The 24,322-nt window shown below is 52.0% G+C and overlaps 2 protein-coding genes across 2 annotated transcripts; one reads left to right on the forward strand and one right to left on the reverse strand.

Moving 5' to 3' along the window:
• The first annotated feature begins 164 nt into the window (after window positions 1-164).
• Window positions 165-13,245, forward strand: RAB1A (RAB1A, member RAS oncogene family). Its single transcript, XM_063391562.1, has 6 exons — window positions 165-565; window positions 6,604-6,676; window positions 8,647-8,742; window positions 9,993-10,088; window positions 11,060-11,191; window positions 11,423-13,245. The coding sequence occupies exons 1-6, from the start codon at window positions 180-182 to the stop codon at window positions 11,618-11,620; spliced, it is 981 nt and encodes a 326-aa protein (XP_063247632.1). The 5' UTR covers window positions 165-179; the 3' UTR covers window positions 11,621-13,245.
• CEP68 (centrosomal protein 68) lies at window positions 13,048-23,057 on the reverse strand. Its single transcript, XM_063391560.1, is given in 8 exon segments — window positions 13,048-14,672; window positions 15,328-15,349; window positions 15,351-15,483; window positions 15,955-16,051; window positions 16,277-16,399; window positions 17,463-18,917; window positions 19,413-19,811; window positions 22,860-23,057. Coding segments are annotated over 7 exon segments (2,244 nt in total). The 5' UTR covers window positions 19,776-19,811; window positions 22,860-23,057; the 3' UTR covers window positions 13,048-14,621.
• Between the last annotated feature and the right edge of the window lie 1,265 nt (window positions 23,058-24,322).

The following is a 24,322-nucleotide window of genomic DNA, read 5'->3' on the forward strand; positions in this document are numbered from 1 at the left end:
CGGGCCCGGCCCCGCCCCGCCCGCCGAGGCCCCGCCCCCGCCCCGCCCCGCGCTGACTCGCCCGAGCTGCCACGTCTGCCCGCTGACGTCACCCCCAGCCGGCACCTCTCGGCCAATCAGCGGCGCCGGCCGCCGCTCCGAGCCGACGGGGCCGAGGGAAGAAAGGCCGCCTTTCGCGCATGCGCCGCCGCCGCCGCCGCGGCCGCCGGGAGAGCGAGTCCGCAGGAGGGGGCGCGGCCGGGAGGAGGCGGCGGCGCGGACTCGGTTTCCCGTCGCGCCCCTCGGCCGCCCCCCGGCCATGTAAGCGCTGCTCGGCGAGCGGCCGCCCCGTTTCCTGGTCGGGCTCCGGCGGCCATTTTGGGCTGAGGCGCAGCGCGGAGGCCGCGGAGCGGGCGCGGGCGGACGGGCCGAGCCGAGCGCCGGGCGATCGCGGCTCCCTCGGACCAGCGCACCGCGGAGCGCCTGCCTCGGCGGCGGGAGGTGCCGCCGCACCGCCCCCTCACAGCGCGCTCGCCGTCCCTCGGGCCGCGGGCCCCACGGACATGTCCAGCATGAACCCCGAATAGTGAGTGCGGGACGGGGCGGCCCCGGGGCCGCGCTGGGGGCGCCGCGGGCCGCGGGGGGACCGCGCTGGGCCCGCGGCTCCGAGGGCCCGAGCCCCCCCCCCAGGTCCCCGCGGAGCCGCGCCCGGGCCCGAGCGGCGGCGGGGGAGGAGGAGCGGTGGGGGGCGGGAGGCAGCGCGGCCGCCCGGGGGTGGGTCCCGGCGGGGCCGCGGGGGGCTGGCGGCGTCCCCGGGGGGAAGCGGCATCCGCCGCCCCAGCGCCCTGGCAGCGCCGAGGGGCGCAGCCGCGGCGATTTTCGCGAGCCTCGGGAATGCACATCGAGGCCTGGACTCCAACAAGTGACCGGGGGGACACCGGCGCCCCGTGAAAGCCGATCCCCCCGGCCGGCGGCGGCTCCGCAGCCAGGGGTCCACCCTTCGCTTGAGCTGCAAGTCATGTGTGTGTCACATGGCTCTTGCAAAACACTTCTTGCCTATGTAGATTTTGCAACGCTGGGACTTGATAATAGAACGCTCTTGAGGCTGTTTTCAGCTGAAAGAGCACTTGCTTAGACGACACAAGGGGTTTTGGGAGGGTCGTTGTGTGTGTGGCCTTCTTCTTTAGTTGACCTGCTCGGCGGTCGGGCTGAGTGAGATCTCTGCCCAGGGCTTGTCTGTATTCTGCAAACTCGGGGAGCTGTGTCCTGCCCACCAGGCTGTCGGGAACAATAAACTTTTATTTTGTTCAAGACTTTCCTGTAAGAGTTAGAGGGGGGACTTAGGCTTAGTTTAGAAAGCAGTTCAAAAAGCCAGCTGCTGCACTTCCAACCCTTTAGCCTTGTAGGAAGTGTTTGGGATCCTCTCACAGATGCCGGCTTTGCTGGCGCCCCAGGTTGGGGTGCTGATGCCACTGTCCCATCTGATGGCACTGGTGTGGAAATGCACGTGTGGAGTGGCATTGCTGCTCTGGATATCCACGGACTCTGCTCTTGGAACACTCCCACAGTTTTGTCTTCTCAGCTGAGGCTCCTGACTGCTGCGGCTCCCATGTTCCCCACTTGTGTCAGTGGGGTTGGTTGCAAGCACTCCTGAGTCCATTAAAATCACCTGAGGAGCAAACAAGTAGTCATCAGCTGCTGAGGGAGTTGGTGACACCCAGGAGGTACAGCCAGGAACTCGAGTTACATCTTGGCAAGATTACATCACAAACTTGCTGGTGTCGCTTTGGAAAACGCCAAAACTGTAGCTGGAGGTTGGCAGTGGATGAAAACCCAACAAACAAAACCCAAAGCCCCATGGTCCTGATGGCTCTCAGGAGTTAAACTCAAATTTACCCTGCAGACTGTTGAGTTTAGTAGTGGGAAAACTGCCTGCAGAGTGTTAGGCCACTAAGAGAAATGAGTTGGAGGGAGCTTTTTCCACAGATTTTTTTTGTTTTTCCCTTTCTTGCAGTCTTCAGACTGATGCAGAGGGTATTTCCTTGCAGCGAGGTACAGAGTGCTGAGGGCAGGGTTTTCAGGGAGACTCATTCTCAGTGAAGAGTGCTTGGCCCTGGTGGTGATCACAGCCGAGTTCTTGAAAGTGAAACAAAGAGGAAAAGCTGTAGTTTGAGATTAACTTAGAGCGTTAAATTGCCGCTTCCTGAGAGGGCGGTGTCGGCAGGATGAGGGGAGGAGATGAGGACGCCACAGAAGATACCTGTCACTGTGATGTGTGTACTTGGATCCCTGTTGAAACAGGAATAACGTTTAAGGGATTATGACATTGCTCCTTCCAGTTCTCTCTGAGAGATACATCCATTTGTCCTCTCACAAGTGCCTTGCCTATAATGTAACACATCTCACTTCCCTATCACAGCTTCACATCAGGCTGCAGCCCAAATCCTCTGTCCTGGGCGTGCCAGAACTCTGTCAGAAGTCAGTGGGATGGCTAGTTAAAATTTCTAACTAAAGACCTACTTCCTTCAGCTTTCCTGACAAAGCTACAGGGTTAGGTCCTGCTCGTGCCAAGGTTTGAAGGGGAGTTGTGCTTCTGAGAGCTTCCTTGGAGCTCCAGGGCTGTTGGACAGCCGAGCGGGGCTGTTTGTTTTTACATTGGGTGAAGGAGCTCAAGAAGGATGGGTGAGATATTAAAAGGAGTGTTTGGAAGCTCAGTTCTGAAAACAGCTGCCCACCCAGCCCTGGGCTGTGTTCCCCCATTCCTGCCTCCCTGGCGGTGTTTGAGCGAGCAGAATGTCAATATTGACTCTGTTGTGACTAGATCACGTCAGGTTCAGCACTTCCTGCCCTTCTGCAGCTCTCACGGAGCATAAACACACCGCTGGCGTGCACAGCAGCCAGGAGGGATCAGGAGTGCCTCTGATCAGAGCAGAGTTCTGCCTGGCTCCTGTTCTGGGTACCTTCTAGCACAGATGAGGAAGCTCAGGGGCTTTGGGGGCAAATCTTGGGCGGTTCCAGTGAGGTGGGGTTCAGTCTTGGGTGATGGGGGTTAGCAGATGACGCTTGAGTGACAGCTCCTGGGTTGGTGGAATCATCTGAAAGTGTTTGTGTTCTGACCTTTCTAAGCAGCAATCTGCCATGCAAAGTGGCACCGTGTCTCCTGGGTTCTGTTTACCTACACGAGCAGTGTGTAATCAGAGTGACAGTCATGCTCCTCTTCAGGATTTCTGGGGTGGTAGAACAGAGTGGGGATTGAGGCTGCCATGAGTACCTGTGTGCAGTAAAGCTGACATCAGTGATTAAAGCCAATTCCAGCAGTTCCTGCTTGCAGATAGGTGACTACCCAGCCTTGTCTGTTTTGGCATAAATCCTTCCTGGCATTTAGAAAATCCCCACATGCCTCCTTGTATGAATTAGATAAACAGTGGTATCTTGGAGGCTCACAGGTCCTGTTCCACACAGCTTTGGCCAGGTCTGTCCTCAACTTCATTTCCTGCTTTTCTGCTGAACTCACTGACGTGGGACATGTGTGTATTGAGAGGATGCTGCACTGCTCAAAACATCAACAGGGCTCTTTTGGAGGTGCCTTTTTTTTTTCTTTTTTGGCAAGAGACAGTTACATTTAACATCTTTGTCCTTTATTTCTCTGGCAAGAGGAAGTGACGGGAGGATTTGAAAGCCTCGCTCTTCCTCACTGTACCCCCCTGCCTGGCTGCACACGCTCTTCCAGTGTGCTCTTTTACACGACCCAAGTATGACTGGCTTATGTAAATGGCGAGAAATAATTGAATGATTAACCTGAATTCCCACTGTCTCCCAAGGAGCAGGGAGAAGGCTGTGCTGCACAGCTCAGCCAGCTTGAGGAAGGCTCCCTAAATCTGAGGAGCTGAGGAGTTTTAAGTCTCCAGGTTTAAAGGGCAAAATTTGGTGGCTTCAGAAATGTTTGTGTGGCTCTTCAGGAGTCAATGCCAAATAACCTGTTTGGCTTGTTGGATGCATTGCTGCAATTGAGCCCCTTTACCCAAATATTCCATTGGTGTAGCTCAGTCTAGAAATAGTTTTCTGCAAATTTTAGTAGCTTTTAAAAATTTTGATTTGATCTGATGCTGTACCCAAGAGGTGTCCGAAGCATCACACTCTAACAAAGTGCACATTTGGTTTCTATGGCCCTAAATAGGCACCTGCTATATTTTGAAAGGTCTTGGGACCTGTATCTTATAAAGCTTTAAGCTGTACTTGGAAAGGAATGCACTATCATACTGGAATATGGAGTGTTCTAAAAGATTAAAACCCTAAGTTCCTAACGTCTTACTTATATTATTCCCAAACCAATGAAAGTCTTGCCACCAAAATTAGGTTTTTGTGACACAACAGGCATTTCTAAGGCCAGAGACAGAGCTGACTCAGTCAAGGTGGGTCCTGTCTTGGAGGTGGCTTAAGACCACTGTGTCTGTGGTTCTGGAAGTACTGAAGCCCAAAGTGAGGGGAGTGCTGAACAGCAAAGAGAGCAAACCCAGTGTTTAAAGCTTGAGTTGTGTTAGTTTAACATTTGTTCTGTGTACACACTGTTGCTGTTCCTGTTTGCTGCTGAAGACTGACGGATTTGATGGGTTGGTTTGGTGGGAGCTGCTCCTGGCATGGGGATTGACAGAGGAAGACAAGTTTTCATGTTTGGGGGCCTGGGGGAACCCGAAGTACTCTTGGCAGCAGTGGAGGTTTTGAGGTGGCTCTCAGACCCTCAGCTGAAGCCTTACCTCTGCCAGGAAGGAGTTAACTTTTTCCCCACTAATTTTAGTGAAGACAATGCAGTGCTAATATTCATGTGTTAATATTCTCAAGGGGATTATAGCATGCTGCAAGCTGAACATAATAATTTGACTTCAGGATTGCGGAAAATTCTGTGTTTGGAGGGAACTGAACAACCCAAACTTCCTGCTGGAGTTGGAAGGAGCTGAGTGAAAGCTGGTGGGAAAAGGCAGAGGTGTAACAGCAGAGCAGGTCCTGGAGCCCTGGCTCTTTTCCTTGGTCTCCAGGGTACAGACCTTCTGCGGCTCTTGGGGACCAAACCTTTATTGGGAGTGAGAAGTTTTCTGGTCTGCAGTAGTGCTTCAGCCAACTCGAACCTGCTGAGATGTTGGGTTAATTGTCATTTTCCTAAAGCCATCCTGCCTTGTGGTAGTCCATGACTTGGCATGTGAGCGCTGAATCCTGTGACTGTAAACTGCTAGGTGTCCTTGGGCTGGTTTTTTATGCCTTTAGTGCTTTTAGCTGTGCACTGTTAGGAGAGGTTGCATTTTTAGGGACTGGGTTCTCAGTTTCCACATTTAGCACTCCTGACCCCTCTCTAGGCTCGGCAGAGGCACTGCAGAGCTGCAGGTTGGGTGTGTTCTGCAGCCTGGGCCCAGCCAGGTGAGAGCGCTGGGCCCTTGAGCAGAGGAGCAGCCTGCTTGGCCATCTGCTTGGCTCTTATCAGCTGGGCATGGATGCAGTTTCCTGCCTGGATTCCTGCCAGCCAGGGGCAGTGGCCATTCCAGGGAATAATAGGTGGGGACAGTTGACTTCTGGCACTTCACATGTCCTTAATCTTCACTGCCTTGCTTAAGTGGGCAGAAAAATACGGCTGTTGAACTGTTGGGTTAAATGAGAGCAGGGCTTAGTCCTGGGCCATTACAGGGCCCAAGAGTTGTCAACTGAGAATGAGTTAGTGCAGTACTTGGGAAGCCACATAACTTGTGTAAGTGGTGGGTTGTTGTTTTTCTCTGTTTTTCTCTGTTACTTGTTCTCTAGCGTGAAATTTCCCCATTAGTGTTAGGACTAACACAAAAACTCCTATTTTGCCGCAGTGAAATCCTCACTGCTCTTGGAAGTATAAATGTAGGCTGGTCTGTGACACTGTGCTTGTTCTTTAATGTTGGGAAGACTCAACATTGAGCACAAGATTCGTCAGTTCTTCCAGTGTATCCTGAGAATTACTGATAGCACACCTGACACCCTCCAGAGATGTATCCCCGTCTGGAAATGACCTGAGCTTTGTTTAGTTCTGGAAGGCAGGTGTGGTGTTGGTCACTGCCCACAGTGTGCTGTAAGGTGGGTATGCAGTTGTGCTGTGGCGTTCTGCTGGAACTGAAACATGAGCAGCTTGAACTGAGGAAGGAAAGGGCTGGGTCTGGCGGCTCCCTGTGCTGGTGAGGCTGGGCAGTGCAGTCAAACCCCGAGCCCAGAGAGCAGCGATAATGGATGGCCCTGGAGGCAGCAGGCTGGAACCACCCGGGTGTCACTGCAGCTGCTCAGCCAAGCCAGGGGCTGGCACTCAGCTGCACAGCACGGTTTCCATCTCAGCTGCCCCACAAAGGACCGTGGTGCTCCTGCTGGCAGTCCCACTGTTACCCTCAGAGTAACTTCCCAGGAAGGCACCGTTCACAATGTGTGTTCAGAGCATCTACCTCACACTTCCCCTACCAATTGTGAATTTCCAAACTGAACAGAGGAGCTTGGAGTTGTAGGTGATTTCCCTAGCAGTGAGTTAATTTACCCTTCTCAAGAGTCATAATGTATTGGCTGTAAGGAACTTCATTCTTGACAGTGTTTTTCATTAAGTGACCTAATTTTTTTTTCCTTCTGCAGTGACTATTTATTCAAGCTACTTCTGATTGGAGACTCCGGTGTTGGGAAATCTTGCCTTCTACTTAGGTTTGCAGTAAGTGATCGTGCTTGACAACTATGTAAAAGAGGTCCTTAGTGAGAACTTCCCTTCAGGTACAGGGCTGATGTCTGACAGGCCTGGTAATACCAAAGAATAAGTACAGTAGTGCAAACTCCTCCTGATTCTGAATTTGTGTCTATCTGATGGAATTGTTTGACTGAATTGGAAAGAAACAGTGCCATTAATATGTCCAGCAAAGATAAATTCTAATTTTCCTGTTACTTGAGAACAAGATCTCTTAATTTACCTTCCATCATTACAGCAGTGGTAGAATGCTGAGGATGGAAGGAATTCTGGGGTGTGCCCTTAGGCATGGGGAGTACAGACCTTGATCAGTTACTCCTTGATAAGAACATTTCAGGCAGATGGAGCTTGATACCTGCAGTAAAAAGACCTGCCAGTTGTTCAGTTAAAGAAGTAATATAAATAATACTCTAGGAATGTTAAGGCCTTCTGCTTTCTTTAGTGAGTGTTAAAGTTGCTGGTGCGCTGTTCTGGCTCTGGTTTTCCTGTCAACAAGAAAATGTAAGACGGGTTTGACTTAGCTCTTGGTAGAAAGAGCTGAAGTCCAGGAAACTTCTTATCTCAGTGTGTGCCAAAGTGCAGCTCTGGGTTGCCATGGGAGGAGAGCAAGGGAAGCAGGATATGGGGCATGAACTTAGAAACCTGAGTGCAAGATGATGGCTTTGTTTTCACAGCCTCAGCAGCTTCTCTGGGCACCCTGGAAGGAGCCTCTGTTGTCCCTGATATTAGTGATGTGAAACGGTGAGCTGGGTGTGCAAACAGCCTCAGTTAAAGCCCTTGTGGCTGCTGTTGGTACCAGCATGAACAGGAGGAGGATGTCACCTGCTCTGCTCTCAGGGTGGAGGCAGTGCATTGGAAGTGACACCATGGCTGTAGCAGCACTCCCAGAGCAGCCTAGCCTGCTTCTCTTGCAGATACTTTTGAATTAATTTTGGCTTCATGTGCATAATCCAACTTTTCTTCTTTGATAGCCAGCTGAAGTTTGTACTCTGTTATCTGGTGTTTCTTCAGCTGAGTAGCCTCTTCCTTTCGAGATGTTTTTCCAACTAAGCTGTTTTACCCTGACATAGGAATTACCACAGCATACCACACCTGTGTTTTCTTGCTGCTGTAGGTTAAACTTCTTCAGGCTTTTCAAACGTACCCTTTGGAATATTGAAATGCTAAGGAAATAAATGTCACGTCACTCTGAAAGGCTTAATGCTTGATTCTTACTTGGCTGTGTTACCTGAGATGTCTTCCATTCACAGCCCAGAGGAATCCCTTGCTTTTGTGATTCCTACTGGTCACATAAAGCCTTTTGTGGTGCATTAGATGTGAAGCTCTGTCCTGGGTACTTTAGGGATAGACACTTCCTTCCTGCTGACAAGCTGGCAATCACTGGAAGGTAGCAAAGGCTGACCCAGCAGTTCCTGTGTGCCTTAGGGCCTGCTGGAGACTGCAGCCAGGTCCTGCCAGCTGCTGAGGCCGTGTTCTCCCTCCTGTACCACCACTGGCTGCAGAGCAGAGTACTCCAGCTGTAACTCTAACCTGCCTTAGCAACCAGCTGCAGCAGCACAGGATCTGACACTCCTGTGTGGCTGAGACAGAGCCCCTGACTTGTTCTCTGCTGTGTAACACAGATGAAAAACCATCAAAGAAAAATAAAAAACTCACGGGTTTCAATAACTGTTTTTTACACTGCAGCTCACAAGGACTAGACAGTACAGGATTTCCAGAAAAGAGGCTTTTTTGACTGGTTTTTGAAACACAAGTCTGGTTGGTGCTTTTAAAAGCTGCAGAATTTTTGGAAAGTAAATGCTTGGCCACCTCCTGGACTTTGTCATGAGACATCAGGCTGGTTTTACAAGGAAATGAAGTACCTTTGTCTGGTGCATAATGAAGTAGGTGACTGCAGAAGAGGTGCAGCTGGCTTGACCTATGTTCACTCTCTCTCCTAGGATGACACGTACACAGAAAGTTACATCAGCACGATTGGTGTGGACTTCAAAATCAGAACTATAGAACTAGATGGGAAAACAATCAAGCTTCAGATAGTAAGTAGTATTTCTCAACTCCTGTGTGCTTCAGGCTGTTGGAGCACAGAGTTACATCCATAGCTATTGGTGCTCACCTTTGTACTTTAAAATACATTCAGATACAAGGGGTATTTTCCCTGTTACAAGAGGCAAGGCAGTTTTTCCAGCCCTCCCATGACCTGTCCTTAAAGAAGGGTGCTTACTACCAAGGCTGTTAGCCTGGAAGAGGAGATTCTGTGCTGGAGTGCTCTCGTAGCAAAACTGGTGTAGTTCTGCAGTATTTAGCCAGCATTTGTCTAAGTGCAGGGATACCACACAGTTGTCCAAGATGCCTGAATTCCACAGCAGCTGTTACTACCAGGCTGCGCTGTCTGAAGTGCTGGAAACTGCTTTTGTTGACCTGAATGGAAAAACTGACACAAAGGCTTGTAACTGGCCTGGCTGCCTCAGCACTGGGTGGTGTTTTCTGGTTATGCTTTTGGCCTTTCACTTGGAATAAACAGAGGAAGAGACTTGGCAATTCTCTAATCTTGAAGCACTCTAAAAGGGTGACTGGTGTGATGAAATCTAATATCTGTGCAAGGTCAGCTCAAGCAGAGGCTCCAAGGACTTGAAGGCAGTGACTCAGGGGTTCAGTGTTGTGGAGCAGAGTCCAGCTCACAGCCAGCAGGCTGAGCCTCCAGGCTCTAGTGTGACTGTCCTGAGTGCAGAGCAGCCCACCAGGAATGCTGTCACTGCTGCAATCTGTGAGTGCATTTTCAGTACACAGCCAGCCCTGTTCTGGACACAGCTCCAGGGAGAGAAATGTTCAGGTGAGTCCTGCTCCCATCCTGGGTGGCAGAAGAGGTCAAGCACTTTGTCTTTAACTCTCCCAGTAGGAGAAGAGAATCAAGTTTGATGTGATAAATTGGTATTTGAAAATACCTTTGCTGAAGCCCATGTGCCAAGGAGGTTGAAGAGAGTGGCCATGTTAGACCTGCAGCTCTCTGACCTTATTCCTAGCAGGTTTTCAAGTCCTGCCTTGTGTTTGCTCTTCTGGCCACTGAACCGTGGCTTCTTCATGGGTCACAGCTGCTCAGTGTTCTCTCCAGAGAGATCCTCTTGGCTGCACTTGGCTGAAACCAAACAAATGAGCACTCTGAAAAGCACCCACAAAGTGCAATTCTCAGTTAAAATACGTGATCTCCTGGCATCCTGTGTGTGTGGAAGGGGGTGTGGAGCAGTGGCTCAGGCACGCTGCAGGAGTGACACTGTCGCTTGTCTTGCAGTGGGACACGGCGGGGCAGGAGCGGTTTCGGACTATCACTTCCAGTTACTACCGAGGAGCTCATGGCATCATAGTTGTGTATGATGTTACAGATCAGGTACGTGCTCAACCTGTGCCTGCACGGTTTCTCCAGGTGATGAGTAAAGCGGGAATTTAACAGCTGGGCACATCTTAAGGAAACAGGGACACAGTTCTACAGGCTGTGTTAAGGCTTATCAAGCCCAGTGTATGTGTTTGCCTCTGGTTTGGCAGAAATAAAAGAAATAAAGAGAGCAGTGGGATTTGTGGCTCCTAAGCAGTTGTATCTTAGGCTTAACCTAAAACTTGGTGAGCAGGTAACTTATGGTGCTGTGTGAACACATCTCACCCTGCCTTTGGTAGCAGGAAGTCTGAGTTACTGATGGAATTTTGTTGAAAGATTTGTGAATGTACTTGAACTGTGGTCTATAGTAAAGGCTGGCATTTGGAACAGAAAATTGTCAGCCTGTGTGCAGGATACAACTGAGCCAGTGTTTTCTCTGAAAGGATCTCTGAAGAACTGGTGCAGTTGTTTGAAGGGCACTTGGGAAGTATAGGGTTTCCTGAATTAAAAGAAAAAGAACTCTTGTGTTCAGTCACTAACTGGAATATCAGTCCAGCATTTCTGGAGTCAGAGGTTGTTCCAGCACATCTACAACAAGGTGGCTGCACCTAATACCTGATGCTTTGTCAATATGTGGGATGCATCTGCTTTCAGCTGTGTACCATGTCTCTTATCTCTGCTACAGGAGGAGGAAGAAGAGTCCCAGGCGGTAGAAGATGTTCACTATATGGAGCAGGGGAAAATAACAGGGGGAAGGGTGCAGGAAGGGCTGATTGTGTAGGGCTGGCACAGGGGCTGTGTGGCTGTGGTGAGCAGCCTGTCCTGAGGCCAGCAGGGGAGCTGGGCAGCATTAGAGTCCTCTCTCATGGTTGTCAGTCACGTAGATAAGTGCAGTGCTTCCTCCTCCTCCCTGGTCATGACCAAAGGGACAGTGCTGAACTTCCCTCTTTATCAAGGGCCTTGCTGACAGTTCTCTTATCTCGTAGGAGTCTTTCAATAATGTCAAGCAGTGGCTGCAGGAGATAGACCGTTATGCCAGTGAAAACGTCAACAAGTTGTTGGTGGGGAACAAGTGTGATCTGACCACAAAGAAAGTAGTAGACTATACAACAGCAAAGGTATGTGGGGGCTCCTGTGTCTGCCTGGCTGAGCCCTGCTCTGGTTTGTCACACCCAGAGGTTCCAGTGCCACAAAGGGGGGCAGTTTGGTGACCCCTGCCCTGCAGGCCCTCCTCAGGCTGGAGCTGGGGTGGGATCCAGGAACGTGTGGGTTATGCCGTGGTGCTCCAGGAATGAGGTGAGGGATGAACCTGTGCATGAGCTTACTGTTCGCTGTTTCTCGCTTTGCAGGAATTTGCAGATTCTCTTGGAATTCCGTTTTTGGAAACCAGTGCAAAGAATGCCACAAATGTAGAACAGTCTTTCATGACCATGGCTGCCGAGATTAAAAAACGAATGGGTCCGGGAGCGACAGCTGGTGGTGCGGAGAAGTCCAATGTTAAAATTCAGAGCACTCCAGTCAAGCAGTCTAGTGGAGGTTGCTGCTAAAACTTGCCTCCCCCCTTTTGTCTCACAACAATGAATTTGCAATCTGAACCCAAGTGAAAAAAAAAAAAATTGCCTGAATTGTACTGTATGTAGCTGCACTACAACAGATTCTTACCGTCTCCACAAAGGTCAGAGATTGTAAATGGTCAATACTGACTTTTTTTATTCCCTTGACTCAAGACAGCTAACTTCATTTTCAGAACTGTTTTAAACCTTTGTGTGCTGGTTTATAAACGTGTAATCCTTGTTGCTTTTCCTGATACCAGACTGTTTCCTGTGGTTGGTTAGGATGTATTTTTGTTTTGATGTTTCTATTGGCATGTTTAGATGTCAGGTTTAGTCTTCTGAAGATGAAGTTTAGCCATTTTGTATCAAACAGCACAACAGTGTCTGTCACTTTCCATGCATAAAATTTAGTAAGATATATGTAAGATCTGATTTGCTAGTTCCTTCTTGTAGAATTATAAATGGAGAGATCACACTATCTGATTAATAGTTTCTTCATACTCTGCATATAATTTGTGGCTGCAGAATATTGTAATTTGTTGCACAATATGTAACAAAACTGAAGAAATGTTTAATAAATATTGTACTTATTGGAAGTAATATCAAACTGTATGGTGATAAATATTGTCTTAATTTGTATGGCTAAGGGGGAAATCAGGCTTGCATTGTGCACAAAACAACATATCCATGTGTGCAGCCATGGCTCCCAGCCCCTCCCTGCAGCTCGCCCGGTGACTGCGGCCCCAAGCCCGCGCTGTCACGGTGCTTAAGGCACGAGTGCTGTACCAGAGACACCCAGCCGAGGTTCACGAGGCACAATGCACTCGGAATGTACAACAGTTCCCTACCTTAGTCTCGGAACTTAATTTATTTCTCAAGGACTCGATGGAGGGAATTCCCGTCAGCTTTGCATAGCAGGGGCGAGAATATTATTTCCCTGACGTGAACGATTTCAGCGTAACCTTGAGGAGGTCTAACTTTCTACCAGTATATTATGTCTTTTCTATATACTGTTAATTCCATCCTCTTCTGATCAGTATCTTCTGACTTAGTGCAACAGCTTAGCTTCTCTTCCCTTCTGCAGTGAGGCACCAGGAGGGTGGCATGGGGATAGCAAGGCCCCCACCAAACTGTTGCCCCAAGCAGGCGCTTTCTCAAACGATTTGGAACTAACCAGCAGCCAGGGGGTTTGGATGGTGTGTGATTCTTTGTACAGAGCTAATCAAATCATTAGTGCCTGATGTCTAGCTAAAAGCCACAGGAAAGCTAGCCTATAACACTTCCTATACATGTAAAATTGTTCAGCTTTATCTAAACTCAAATGTTCAGCCTATTCTGTAAATAGTCTCATGTTTGAAAAACCATGTAACATTCCCCTAGTAGTAAATACACCCTGTGATAGTAAAAATATAGCCTAGGTATGTTGTGAGGTATAAACTAAAACTGGTGCAAATATCCTCTGATTTTTTTTTTTTTTGGGGGGGTGACTTTGGCTAACAGCTTTCTTCAACATAGTTGCATAAATCAACAGGCAATTGTAATACATAAAGTATTGTCATGGTTAAGTTGAACTCTTCCACTTGAGACCTTCACAATAAAGTGATGTGCTTTCTAGTAGAGATGTGCTTGTTGGTATAATTCATTCTAAATGTGACCTGCTGCTCCCCAGGAGCAGGAGGAGCAGAGAGTGCTGCTGAGATCAGGAGGTGAAGCAGAAGGAGGTGTGTTGAGGGTAAAACATCTTCCCTGCAGAGAGTGCACAAATGAACTTCAATGTCGAGATGCCTGCTACATACTATCCAAACCGATGTTAATATATACAGTAATAAAAGCATTGCAAAACCAGTTGGGCTACAGCGGGTGTGTGGTGGTTCTTTGTTCCCCCTCAGCCACAAACGGGTCACTGGGCTGTGCTGTTCCCTGCTGGAGCCTGGGGGTTCAGGCTGAGCTCTGATGAGGGTAGGGAGGCCTAAAGCTCCAGGAAAAGGCACTGTAGTTTCTTACCTGTGAGCTGAAATATTGGAATACTTCTGATACAATGGGCCAAAAACACTTGCCCTTTAAGCTGAGGCTGTAGAAGATGGGAGAATATCAAACCCCAATGAATTATTTGCTGTAACTGCTTCAGTTTAACTTTGCTTTCACCTTCTACTTGTGCAGAACAGAAACTTCCCTGTGTTCTGTTCACAGGAATGGGAGGAAATGATGTATTCTGCACAAGAACATGATGATCACCATTCAGGTTAAAGGTTAATTAAAGCCAAGTACCAACATTATGTAACTTTTTTTGGCCACTTACCTTATGCTGCTTCAGAGCTGCCCTTTTTCTGTTGGAGAAAGGGTTTGGAAACCCTTGATGAATGTTCTGAGCAGTGATTTAACTGCAGTAGCTGGAAGGGGGAAGGCACAGCTCCTGCCAGCAGCAGGTACCAGCAGCTTACACAGAACCTGGCTCCTCCCTACCTGAACTCGCTTGTCAATTATTTTATTTGGATTCAGTATTAAGGCTTTTTGTGTTCATGAATAACAACATTGAAAGTTAAGCAGGCTCTGCTTCAGCAGGGAGTGGTAATTATAACCAGGCCTTCAGTTTGCTCCCAGGAACTGGGAGCTGCTATTTCTTGGCTCCTTGCACCTATTTTTGACGAGCATAAACAAACCATGAGAACAGGGCTATTAAAATCACACGGCTTTACTTAGCGAGCTCACGGCACACCATGGATTGCTCAGTTAAAAAACTCTTCCTGACGTTTTGCTAACACAGAACAGCCCACTTCAATAAAAAAAGGGAAGCTACGTTAAAAAAACCAACCCGAAAAGGCCAGCTGTACATTCCTTACACAACTCTGGACATCCCAGCACACCTGCTGAATGAGGCACCTTTCTCAAGCCATGGCACAAACCCACGCTGAGATCAGCCCCGTGGGCAACTGGACACAGATTTTGGCATCTCTGGAGAGGTGATGGAGGGGTTTGGTGCCTGCTGCAATTCTTCTCAGCCCTCCTGAGCTGGGCTAATGCAGCCTAGGTCTGACAGAGGCAGCACCTGAAATAAAATGAGGTGTTTGGTGCTGTGCTCTGCCTGCAGTCTGCAAAGAAAGAAATCCCCACGCTCCTCTCCCCCACCTCACCAGTGCGGAGGGTACGGCTGGGCAGAGACAGCAATTCAAAAACCACAACAAACCAAACACTGTTTAAGACACTGCTTTTCTCTTCTAAGAGGCTGGCACCCCTGAAACACTTGCCTCCAGTTTCCTTTGAAGGGAGATGGTGAAGAAATAAGCTAACAAGTTTTGTAGCCCCCTGTATTATACCTGAAATCGCTTGCTTCCCTTCCCCACCATTATACAGCAACCAGAATGTATCCGAGAAGATACAAAACCAAAAACCATCCCTTCCTCATCTTGCCTGTGCTGTGCAAGGGATCTGGGAGAGCAGGTGTGTGTGCTGGACTGCTGCCGTCCCCCAGCCCTGAGTGACAGGGACCTGCCATCACTCCCCTCGTGCTCTTGGGTTTCATCAGCTGGGTCACCAGCACTGCTCTTTCCCTGGCACGACAGGGCTTCTATTTTGAGTCTCCCTGCTGCCTTCTGCGGCTTTCCAAACACAATCAAAGAAACAACAATGGAGTCTGATGTCTGGTGTTTGCTAACTGGAGTGTTTCTCTCCCTGTGCCTCCTCCCCTCTCTGCCCCTGCTTACCCAGGGAGCGGCCGGGTGCTGCCCCGTCCTTGTCGTGCCGCGCGTCCTTGCCCCCCGCGGGGCCCACGGCAGCCAGGATGGACTCATACAGCTGCTCTGCGCGGCTCTCCAGCTCCTCTGACTGTCTGGTGATCAGAGCCAGCGTGTCCTTCAGAGCTGGAAAGCAAAAACCGCTCAGTGGAGGTGACAGGAGTGCCATCATTCAGTGTCTGTCAAAGCGGCGAGTTCTGCCCGTCCAGGCAGACTTTGGAAGGAAATCAAGTGTTAAAAATCAATAATGTGCTGTTCATCCCATCCCCATTGTGATGCAGCATTTGCAGGAGGTGGGGACTGACCCAGGAGTCTCCAGGTTCATAATGAAGATGCAGAAATAGGGGGTCTTAAAGAAAACCTTTGGAACCGTGCAAGAAAACCCATCCATAATGCAGTGCTCAACCTCTGCAGCCCCTTTGGTGACTGCAGCTACAGCCCACCCTTTAGCAATCCCTTCTTCTAAATCACCAGAGCAACCACTCTGCATGTGCAGTGGTGCTGGCCAGGCTGGGCCAGGGATTTTGGGGGCAGATGCCTTGGCCAGCACCGTCTGTGCCCCACAGCAAGCAGCCCCACGCAAGCGCTCTTCCTCACCTGGTGAACTCGATGCCATGCAGTCCAGGAGAGCCTCTCCCCGCTCCAGCACGCTCTCAGTCAGGCTCCGGTGGTCGGCCACGTCCCTCCTGAACTCCTGGCAAGGCAAGGAGAAGAGCAGCGTCTCTTAGAAGGGCTTTGGAAGCGCGCACCTGCGGCAGGTTGCCCAGCGAGCAGTTCCCTCCAAGCAGGTTCCTGGCGCTCCCAAATTTGGCTTTGCAAACCCAGTGCACTCTGGAACTTTCCAGGGATGCCAGGCTTCCCCCGGCTTGCTGCCTGCAGCACAGCAGAGGGCAGGAAGCAGAGCAGGGCTGACACCCACCAGGTAGCGGTGCAGCGATGCCGACACGCTGGCGGCATCCGGCGAGGGTGGCACCCAGCTGCCGGTGACATCCACCACGGAGTACAGCCAACGGATCAGCTCTTCCAGCTGGCAGCAAAACATCTGCTCAACAAAGCATGGAAAAGGGGTCACGGAGCTATTTAGATCTATTTCTGCGACAGAGACAGCGCAGGGACACGGAAAGGTGAGCCAGTGGTGTTCCCTGTTCCTCTCCAACCCCGGCACACAAACATCCCTAAGCTTGGGAAACCAAGGGTCAGCGGGAAAAAGGCCAGAATTAAAACCTCTGAGCAGCTCCAGCACTCACTGTGTGGCAAGAATTGAGGGCCACCATGAAATAAATGTCTGCATGGAGAGGTGCTGGAGGCTGGTAGCACCCAGGCTGAAGGAAGAGGTTGGCCTCCAGCACCTCCCAGCCCGAGAGATATCCTCATCCTCTTCCTCACCAAAGCCATACAGTCAATTTACAGTTGCTTTTCCCCAAGGGACTGTCTCGTTCAATTAAGTGCTTTCATTTATTTTTAAAGCGTCTCGGTAAGGGATTATTTTTGTAAGATGCTGCATGAAACCCAGGGGCTTCTGCTGGCACCAGACCCAGGCTCGAGCCCTGCTCCTGCTCCTCAGGAGTTTGCCATAAAGCAGCGCTTCTCCCTGGCACTGCAGTTTGGCAAGAAGACCCTCTTAAATCAACAGAGTTATTTCCATACCAGAGGAGGGGATGAGTTTGCAGCTATGTGCCTGCAAACTGCCTAGCATCATTTCCAAATTTGTCCCAGCACTGGGGTGGGAAGAAGATGGAGAGGAGGGTGGGAGCACAGTGCTGGGACCAATGTAATAATGCACAAAATAATCAGGAAACCCTTCAGAGCTGCTGCAGCTCCTGCCTGGTGCAGCTGCACTGCAGGACGGGTGGCTGGGGGACCCAGCTGAGTGCCACATCTCCAGCCAGCCTGCCTGCAACACTGAGCCCCAGGGGAAGCAAGATGGGCTCTTGCTCCATCAGAAGGAATTATCTGCTCTGGTGAGCCCCCTGCATAAATTACCACCAGCTGCCAGGCAGGACACACCATGCAGAATGGGAAGCTTTAATCAATCGTGCCAGAAAGACAGGCACATTTTATGTGACATCTTCCCAGAATAAACTTTATTTCTGGTCTCAGCCTACCTTGACACACTGCATAAGGGACTCGCTCTGCTGGCTCTTCTTTGGATGCCCCTTGACCCGTGGTTCACTGAGGCACATCCCATCCAGTGAGTCCCTGACACCAGCTGGCAGATGAAGCCCCCGGGGAGGATCCCTATGGATCCAGCCATCTGATTCCGTGTTTTCCCAGCTAGGCTTTGGGGAGCTGTGGTGTTGCCACAGCCCAGCACAACCCTCAACATCCCCTCTGCCATCCCCAGCTCTCGATTCTCCAAAAGGAGCCAGCCTGGATGAAAGGGGCTGCTTGCTGGGGCTGTGATGTGGAAGGTTATGGTGGTCATACCCGGGCATCCTTATAGTTAAGGAAAGATTGGACAAAAACTGAGCCAGCCTTTCCAGCTCCTGCAGTCTCGGAGGCAGGGAAAGAAATTCTTCATCACCTTCCCACTCCCTCCTCAGGGGGAGCACTCCTGTGGTGAGCAAACACCTCCTGGTGCTTTGCACCTGCCCTGTGTAGTTTGGACAGGGGCTTCCTCTGGTATCCCAGCTTCTCCCATCGGCAGCAGGGCGCCCAGGTGAGCTGGGCCCAGGGGCTTCCACCCTTACATCTGTAGCAGAACCTTTGGGAGGATGAGAGGAAGCACTACTTGCAAACAATGCTTTGGCAATAGGTAAAGGTTCATAGTACGAGCCAGCTCCTGAGCAGCCTCTTTTTCCAGGCCTCGGGGTGGAAAATCTCTCTGTAGAGGCCACAAACTCCCAAAGTCCGTTTTCTCTGCTTCCCCGAGCCTGCCCAGCTCGGCCGTAGATGCTGGCGGACCTGGACATGCCCTCAGGAGAAGCAGGAAAGCTCTCCAGACCTATTCCTGAGTCATGGAGGAAAGGCTCCGGCCTCCTTCCCAGCTTGTACCTCGGCTTCAGCGGGTAAGCATAGTCCAGCAAGTCCTCGTACTCTTTGTGGGGGTTCCAGTGGGGTGAGCTGCGGTCCGGAGACGGCGGCAGCGAATCGGGAATGGCACAGGCCCAGTAATCGGCTTGGTAGGAGGAGATCTCCCGGACGCGCCCCGCGGTGCCGCGGTACTGGAGCAGAGGGCCCGGGGGCTCCCGCCTCTGCAGAGCCCCGCCTCCCGCTCCCCACGGGCAGCACGCGTCCCGGGCGGCCGTGGTGGCCGCAGGAGAAGGGACATCCGAGCTGGCTGGGAAGCTTCCCGACGGCTCCTCGGAGGGGCCGTCTCCCTCTGAGGACACAGCGGAGAGGCTCCGCACCGAGCGGCTCCGCAGGGCGCTCTCGGGGCTGGGCGGGGTGCGGGGCCGCAGGAGTTCTGGGGTGGAAGGACACGGGGATGGAGCTCCCAGGCTCTGTCTCCGATGGCCAACACGGGCATCGCGGCGGCTGCCAGCAAGGGTGCTCTCCTCGGCAGAGCTGCACCAGCTGGGAGGGCTGGGCACCGGGTCCCAAGAGCCCAGTGCCTTCCCCTGCTCAAGGACGGGATGGAAAAAGAAAGGGAGAGAGAGAGAGAGGCATGAAACGAAGCACAGCACCCAGACAAAAGGCTCCTTTGTGCCGGGATGTGGAGATAAAAGCCCAACCCTGGACCTGCCATGAGCTGAGACTGGAAGCAGAACTCTGTTCCATCTGTGGGGATGGCCTGCAGCTGCTCAGAGCAGGGCTCGTTTTTAAGGAAAGGCATCTCAAGGGCCTGGGAGCTGCACGAGTCACTTGGCACCAAGAGGCTTATTTAAAGAGCACTGTCCTGAGCAAGTTCCCAGCTCTGCACTGGCAATATGGGAACGGGAAGGAACAGCTCGGGCGTTGGAGCCCAAGCTCTTCCCACCACGCATCTTAGCTTGGGCACGCTCTGGCTGGGAGAGATGGAAAGCCCTTGCTGGCACAGCCCTGCCAAACCAGTCCCCACCTCTCCTGGGACCTCCCTGTGGTGCAGCAACACCTGCAGGTACAAACCCTCTCACCTGCTGCTCTTCTGAGGAAAAGGAACAGGGGCCAACTTGCGGGGGCACAGGGCCACCGTCGGCAGCTCTCTCCACTAACACCCCTCTCCCTGAGGGGTTTGCTCTTGCTCGGGAAAATCCGGGTGCAGATGCCGAAGACGCTTCTGGGTGGCAGCTTGAGCCTCCTCGGCTGTGTCCGCTCGCTGCCACGCCCTCTGTCCCCTGCAGGCTGGGCTGGGCTTCCTCTGTCCCTGGAAGGCGCTGCAGGCCCCCCGCCAGCTCCGGGAAGTCCGGCTCCGTGTCCGCGCTGTGCCACGTCCCATGGCCCTCGGCCCTCCCGCTCAGGGGCTCTGCGGAAGGCGATTTCCCCACATCCACGGCCATCGGGACACGGCTGCTCCCCGCTGAGCCTCGGCGTCTCTGGAATACACAGCACAGGCATCTCAGCATCCCCCCTCTCTCCTTTGCCCAAGAACAAAGAGATTGAGAGTGATCTGGGTGAGACCCCAGAATTCATAAAGGAGCATCTCGGTTCGCCAGGTGGGGCAGCAGGAAGAGCAAACCCTCCCATCTCAGCAGCATTTTCTGCTTTCAAGGATGTGACACACAGGGAAAAGCCAATCACAGCCCTGGCCATGCCAAGAACAAACCCGGGCTTCATACCAGGCACCGCAGTCCTGCTCTGATGGCCAATGTCACCAACACTTTGTGCACCACAAGGTCACTGGGCCCGAATGAGCTGTCATTAACTGGGACATGCAGCACCTCCTGGCTGGCTGAGCCCTGAAGGCTGTTGGGGTGGAAAGCTGAGCCTTTTTTAAAGACACAACCCCAAAACCGTGAAGTGGAAGCCACCCAGAAGAAAGAAGCTGCTAAGAAAAGTTAGAGAGGGAGGTAGGAGGCTGTAAAACTCAAACCTGGCACTCAGCTCTGCAGCTTCTGCCTCAATTCATGACATTAACTCTTTGGGAAACGAATTAATGGAAATGCTGGCACTGACTGGGCTTGAGTGAGGAGCTGCGGCAGGATAACCCGTGAGCCTAATGAAGGAGACCCCACACAGCCAAACCAAGGTGCCGGCAGCACGGAAATGTCAGCAGAGAGGTTTTGCTGGTGTTCCCCCAGCAAAGAGAACAGCCAAGGGAGCATCGACAGCAAACTCAACTAAAATTAAATTCAAATTAAAATAAATAAATAAAAGAGGCGAGAAAGGATTCCCAAACAATACTTGGAAGTGGGAAACAAGGTGATCCTCCCTCCCTCCCTCTGCCAGCTCTTTTGTCCCAGCCTCGATTCACGATCCACCCCTCCCTCCGCCGAGAGGGAGGAAACAAAGAGCGGCGGGAGGACGCGACGGCTCTCCAGGGGAGACCAAATCCGCAGCGCAGGCACAACCCACGGCCGCCTGTGCCCTCCCCGGGGCTCCGCCAGCCCCGCCCGGCGGCCCCGGCCCTCCGGAGCCTCCCAATCCACTCCTGAAATTGCCACCAAAGCCAACCCTCCGCACACGGCGTTATCTGGAATGGCTTGCGCTGCTCTCTCCTGCCCTCAGGAAAGCTGCCTTTCCACACAAAGAGGTGTAAAAAAATGTAATCAGTAAACCTGTCCTCGTTACGCGACTTAAAATATAGATACAAAAGAAAGAAAAGCTTAACAAGGCATTAAAGCAGCCTCTAAAGTTTAAAAGCCAATGTGCTGTCACTAAAAGTCGACCTCAGGAGAGCTTTATTTTTAAGATGCCACGTTAAATTCAAAGAGATTTGAACATTGTTACCTCCACCAGATTTAGCAGTTTGAGTCAGGTGTCAGCCCAGTAAAAACAACTGTAAAAAACATCAAAGTTTGACCTTAAATCTAAAAAGCATGTGTTAAGCAATATAAAATAAAACTTACAGGCCATGACCCATCAGTTATTTTCCTAACTGTGTGGAGGAGAGCAAATATTCTGAACTTAAGATCATTTGTTATCTTTCCGAGGCAGCATGCAGTGATTTACATTTCTGCGCTGCCATTGGTCTTTAAAAAAAGAGCAAAGTGCCGCTTCACAGGTTCATTAAATCTCCAGAAGCTAATTGGATGCTAAAGAGAAACCAGGAAACCTGCCAATACACAGGAGTGAGAGTAAATCTGCTTACTGCAGGATTTGTAAGGGTATTTAAAGGGACACCAGAGATCTCAGCGCATTTTCCGAAGTCTCTAATTCTGGCAGCTGATTTCAATTAACTTCAGAGGGAGCTGCACATCCAAACCATACCCGGACACAAACGAGGCGGGGACGTCACACACAGAGCAATCGGGCAGAAAGCCGTATTTAACAACCAAGTGAGAACACCGCCGCCGCCAAGTGCAACTCCCAGCTACACGAGCGTCTAGAAAACAAGCTTTCTCACCATTTTCCAACAAGCCCCGAAAAATTCACAGGTCGGGTTGCCAGTGGCAGCGACGCGTCCAGGGAAGAAGCAATCCCAAATCCTCGGGCAGGACTGAGGAGGGCTGCACGACCACAGCTTTAAGCACGGCGGGAACTTTCCACTGGCCTCAAAAGCACGGGAAAGCAGCGCAAACTCCCACCTACACCCAAGCCCTCAATTGTCTCACAGAAACGATACCCGTGGCCGTGTTTTTAGATAACAGAGGAAGACAGTGGGGTTGCTTCATTCATTTCAAAGGGAAGGTCCGCAGGGATCTCTCCTGAAAAGCGATCCCTGAGCTTTTTCACGCCGTCAGAAGGGAGCCGCCGGCCGGGGCGCTGCACAGAGGCGGCGGACAGGGAGGGCTCTGTGCAAGGAGCCCGTGGGTATCGCTTGGCTGATGGAATGCAGCGAGCACAGCGGATGCTGATGGCATTTCCGTCTCCCGCCAGCTCCGCTTCGGCTGGGGAGCATTTCTGGGGTTGGTCTGGGGGAAAACCCCACACCGCTCTCGCCCCTCAGGCCTGCGGGATCTGAGGGTTGCAATTTTCTGCTCCTCTCCTTGCCCACTTTCCGCCCGCCTGTCCGCCGCTAGAAAAAAAGGGCAATTAACCAAAAAGACAAGAAATAAAGGCAAAGAGGCCGAGGACGCGCCGCACCCGGGGGTACCGGGATTGCAAAGGGAACGTGGCCCGGGCCCCTCAGGACTCCCCCCGGGACCCCCCTCACGCCGCGCCCCGGCCCTCACTCACCGAGCGCCGGCCCCGCCCCCTCCGCGCCGGCAGCCAATGGCAGCGCCGGGTGCGTCAGCACGCGCTCCCCCGCCGCCAGGCAGCCAATGGAAGCGGAGCTCGCGGGAGGCCCCGCCCCGCGGCCGGCGCTGACCCCGCGCGGAAAGGGCGTGGGGGACACGCGCCGGCCCCGCCCCTCGCCCCGCCCCGCCCCTCGGGGCCCGGCCCGGGGCCCGCCGGGCGCCGCCGACGCGGGGAGCGCCCTGGGACGCCCTTGAGGCGCCTGTGCCAACAACGCGGGGCGCTCCTCGTACCCCTGCACTGACCTTCCCCGGGCTGAGCTGTGCCCTGGCAGCTCCGGGCACAGCGCTGCAGAGCGACTGACACCGGCCCTGCCCGCGCCCTGGCCGAGGGATGCCGGTATCCTCCAGGCACTCCTCCCCTAGGGGTGATCCCTGTGCGATGCCGGCCCTGCCCTGCCCTGCCCTCGGGGCAGCTTTCTGGGAAGATCCCCAAGCCACGCTTTAAAGCAGGCTGCTCTGGGGTTTGTGCCTGTTCAGACCCTTCCTTGATGGCTGGAGTGGGCATATCCTGACAAGTTCCCGTGTCATGCAGAAATACAAACCTTTCTCCTTGTTGCTGTCCATTGGCTGAGTCCGCTTTTTGTCCGTGTCACCTGCTCCTGGAGATTATTTCTTAGCTAATGCTGAGATTCTCTAGAGGTCAAGTGTCTGATAAAGCACTTTATGGACAATATTATTCCCAGCTTCAGGCCAGGAAGGACTAAAGAGACATCCTGGGTTTGCCTATCAGTTTGGCAGCAGGGAGAGAGGAACAGGACTAGCCAGGTTCCTGGCTGCTGCTTTGGCCCTGCAGCCTGCTCCAGCTCTGCCATCCCAGTGCTATGGTCCACATTCCCAGTGCCCATGAACTGGGTTTGCTGTGCTGCGCCCAGTGGAGCCAGCCCCATTTACATCCTGGAGGATCTTGCTCTTTCTCCCCAGAGAAACACAGTGGGAATATCTTTTCTAGGGCTGCTTCAAGAAGCGGAGCTGTAACGCTGCAGTAGAAAGTAGTGGGTGCTCTCAGAAGAACTCACAGCCAGGAAAAATCCAGGATCATCTCTGTTCCTGTGTAACGTGTCTGTATTTGGGGTTTCTTTGATGAATGTTAGAGCAAGTCCTCCGGCAGGCTGCACATCCCTCTGTCCCGGATGCACACTTTCTGGAGTTGGCTTTTTATTGGGATTCACACAGGCAGAGCCCTCGTGAAAGAAAATCCCTTTAAAATGTTGTTTATTGCCTATTCTCCAGGGAGCCGCTTGCCTGCCAGTAGAGGCCGTGCTGACTTCAGGCGTCTGAGTGGAAAGGCGGAAGCAAACACGGATGGGCCATGATTCATCCCCAGGCTGGGCTGTTTTTAGCCGGTTTAAATTGCTCGGGAGCTGCCAGGCATTGTTCTGGGAGCTGAATAGCACCCGGCAGGAAAGGTCTGTGTCCTGTTCCGCCCCCGATCAAACAAGTGCCAGGATGTCTGCAGGAACAGCCCAAGTGCCCAGAAACCTTTCCCCTCCCCTTGCCTGAATGGGTGTCAATAAACAAGGGGGGAATCCACTGGTGATCTAAAGCAAGGGCTACTTAAGAAATTCAGCGGGACAATACCGATTTTCTTGTGCTGGCATCTGGCCGTCTTTGTTGGGAACTTTGCTGAAAAGAAACTGGCTTATTTGATCTGTAATACAGGGTCAACCCAGCCAAATTCCCACCCAAAGTCACTCAAGGCTGGCAAG

The sequence above is a fragment of the Prinia subflava genome, chromosome 2, assembly GCF_021018805.1.
Source record: "Prinia subflava isolate CZ2003 ecotype Zambia chromosome 2, Cam_Psub_1.2, whole genome shotgun sequence".
Taxonomy (NCBI): Eukaryota; Metazoa; Chordata; class Aves; order Passeriformes; family Cisticolidae; genus Prinia; species Prinia subflava.

What these genes read in the sequence shown, in the direction of transcription:
- RAB1A (XM_063391562.1), top strand. Translation starts at nt 180, where the DNA reads ATGCGCCGCCGCCGCCGCCGCGGCCGCCGGGAGAGCGAGTCCGCAGGA. An exon ending in GCCTTCTACTTAGGTTTGCA is followed by an intron (nt 6,677 to 8,646) that starts GTAAGTGATCGT and finishes TCTCTCTCCTAG; the next exon opens with GATGACACGTACACAGAAAG. An exon ending in AAACAATCAAGCTTCAGATA is followed by an intron (nt 8,743 to 9,992) that starts GTAAGTAGTATT and finishes CTTGTCTTGCAG; the next exon opens with TGGGACACGGCGGGGCAGGA.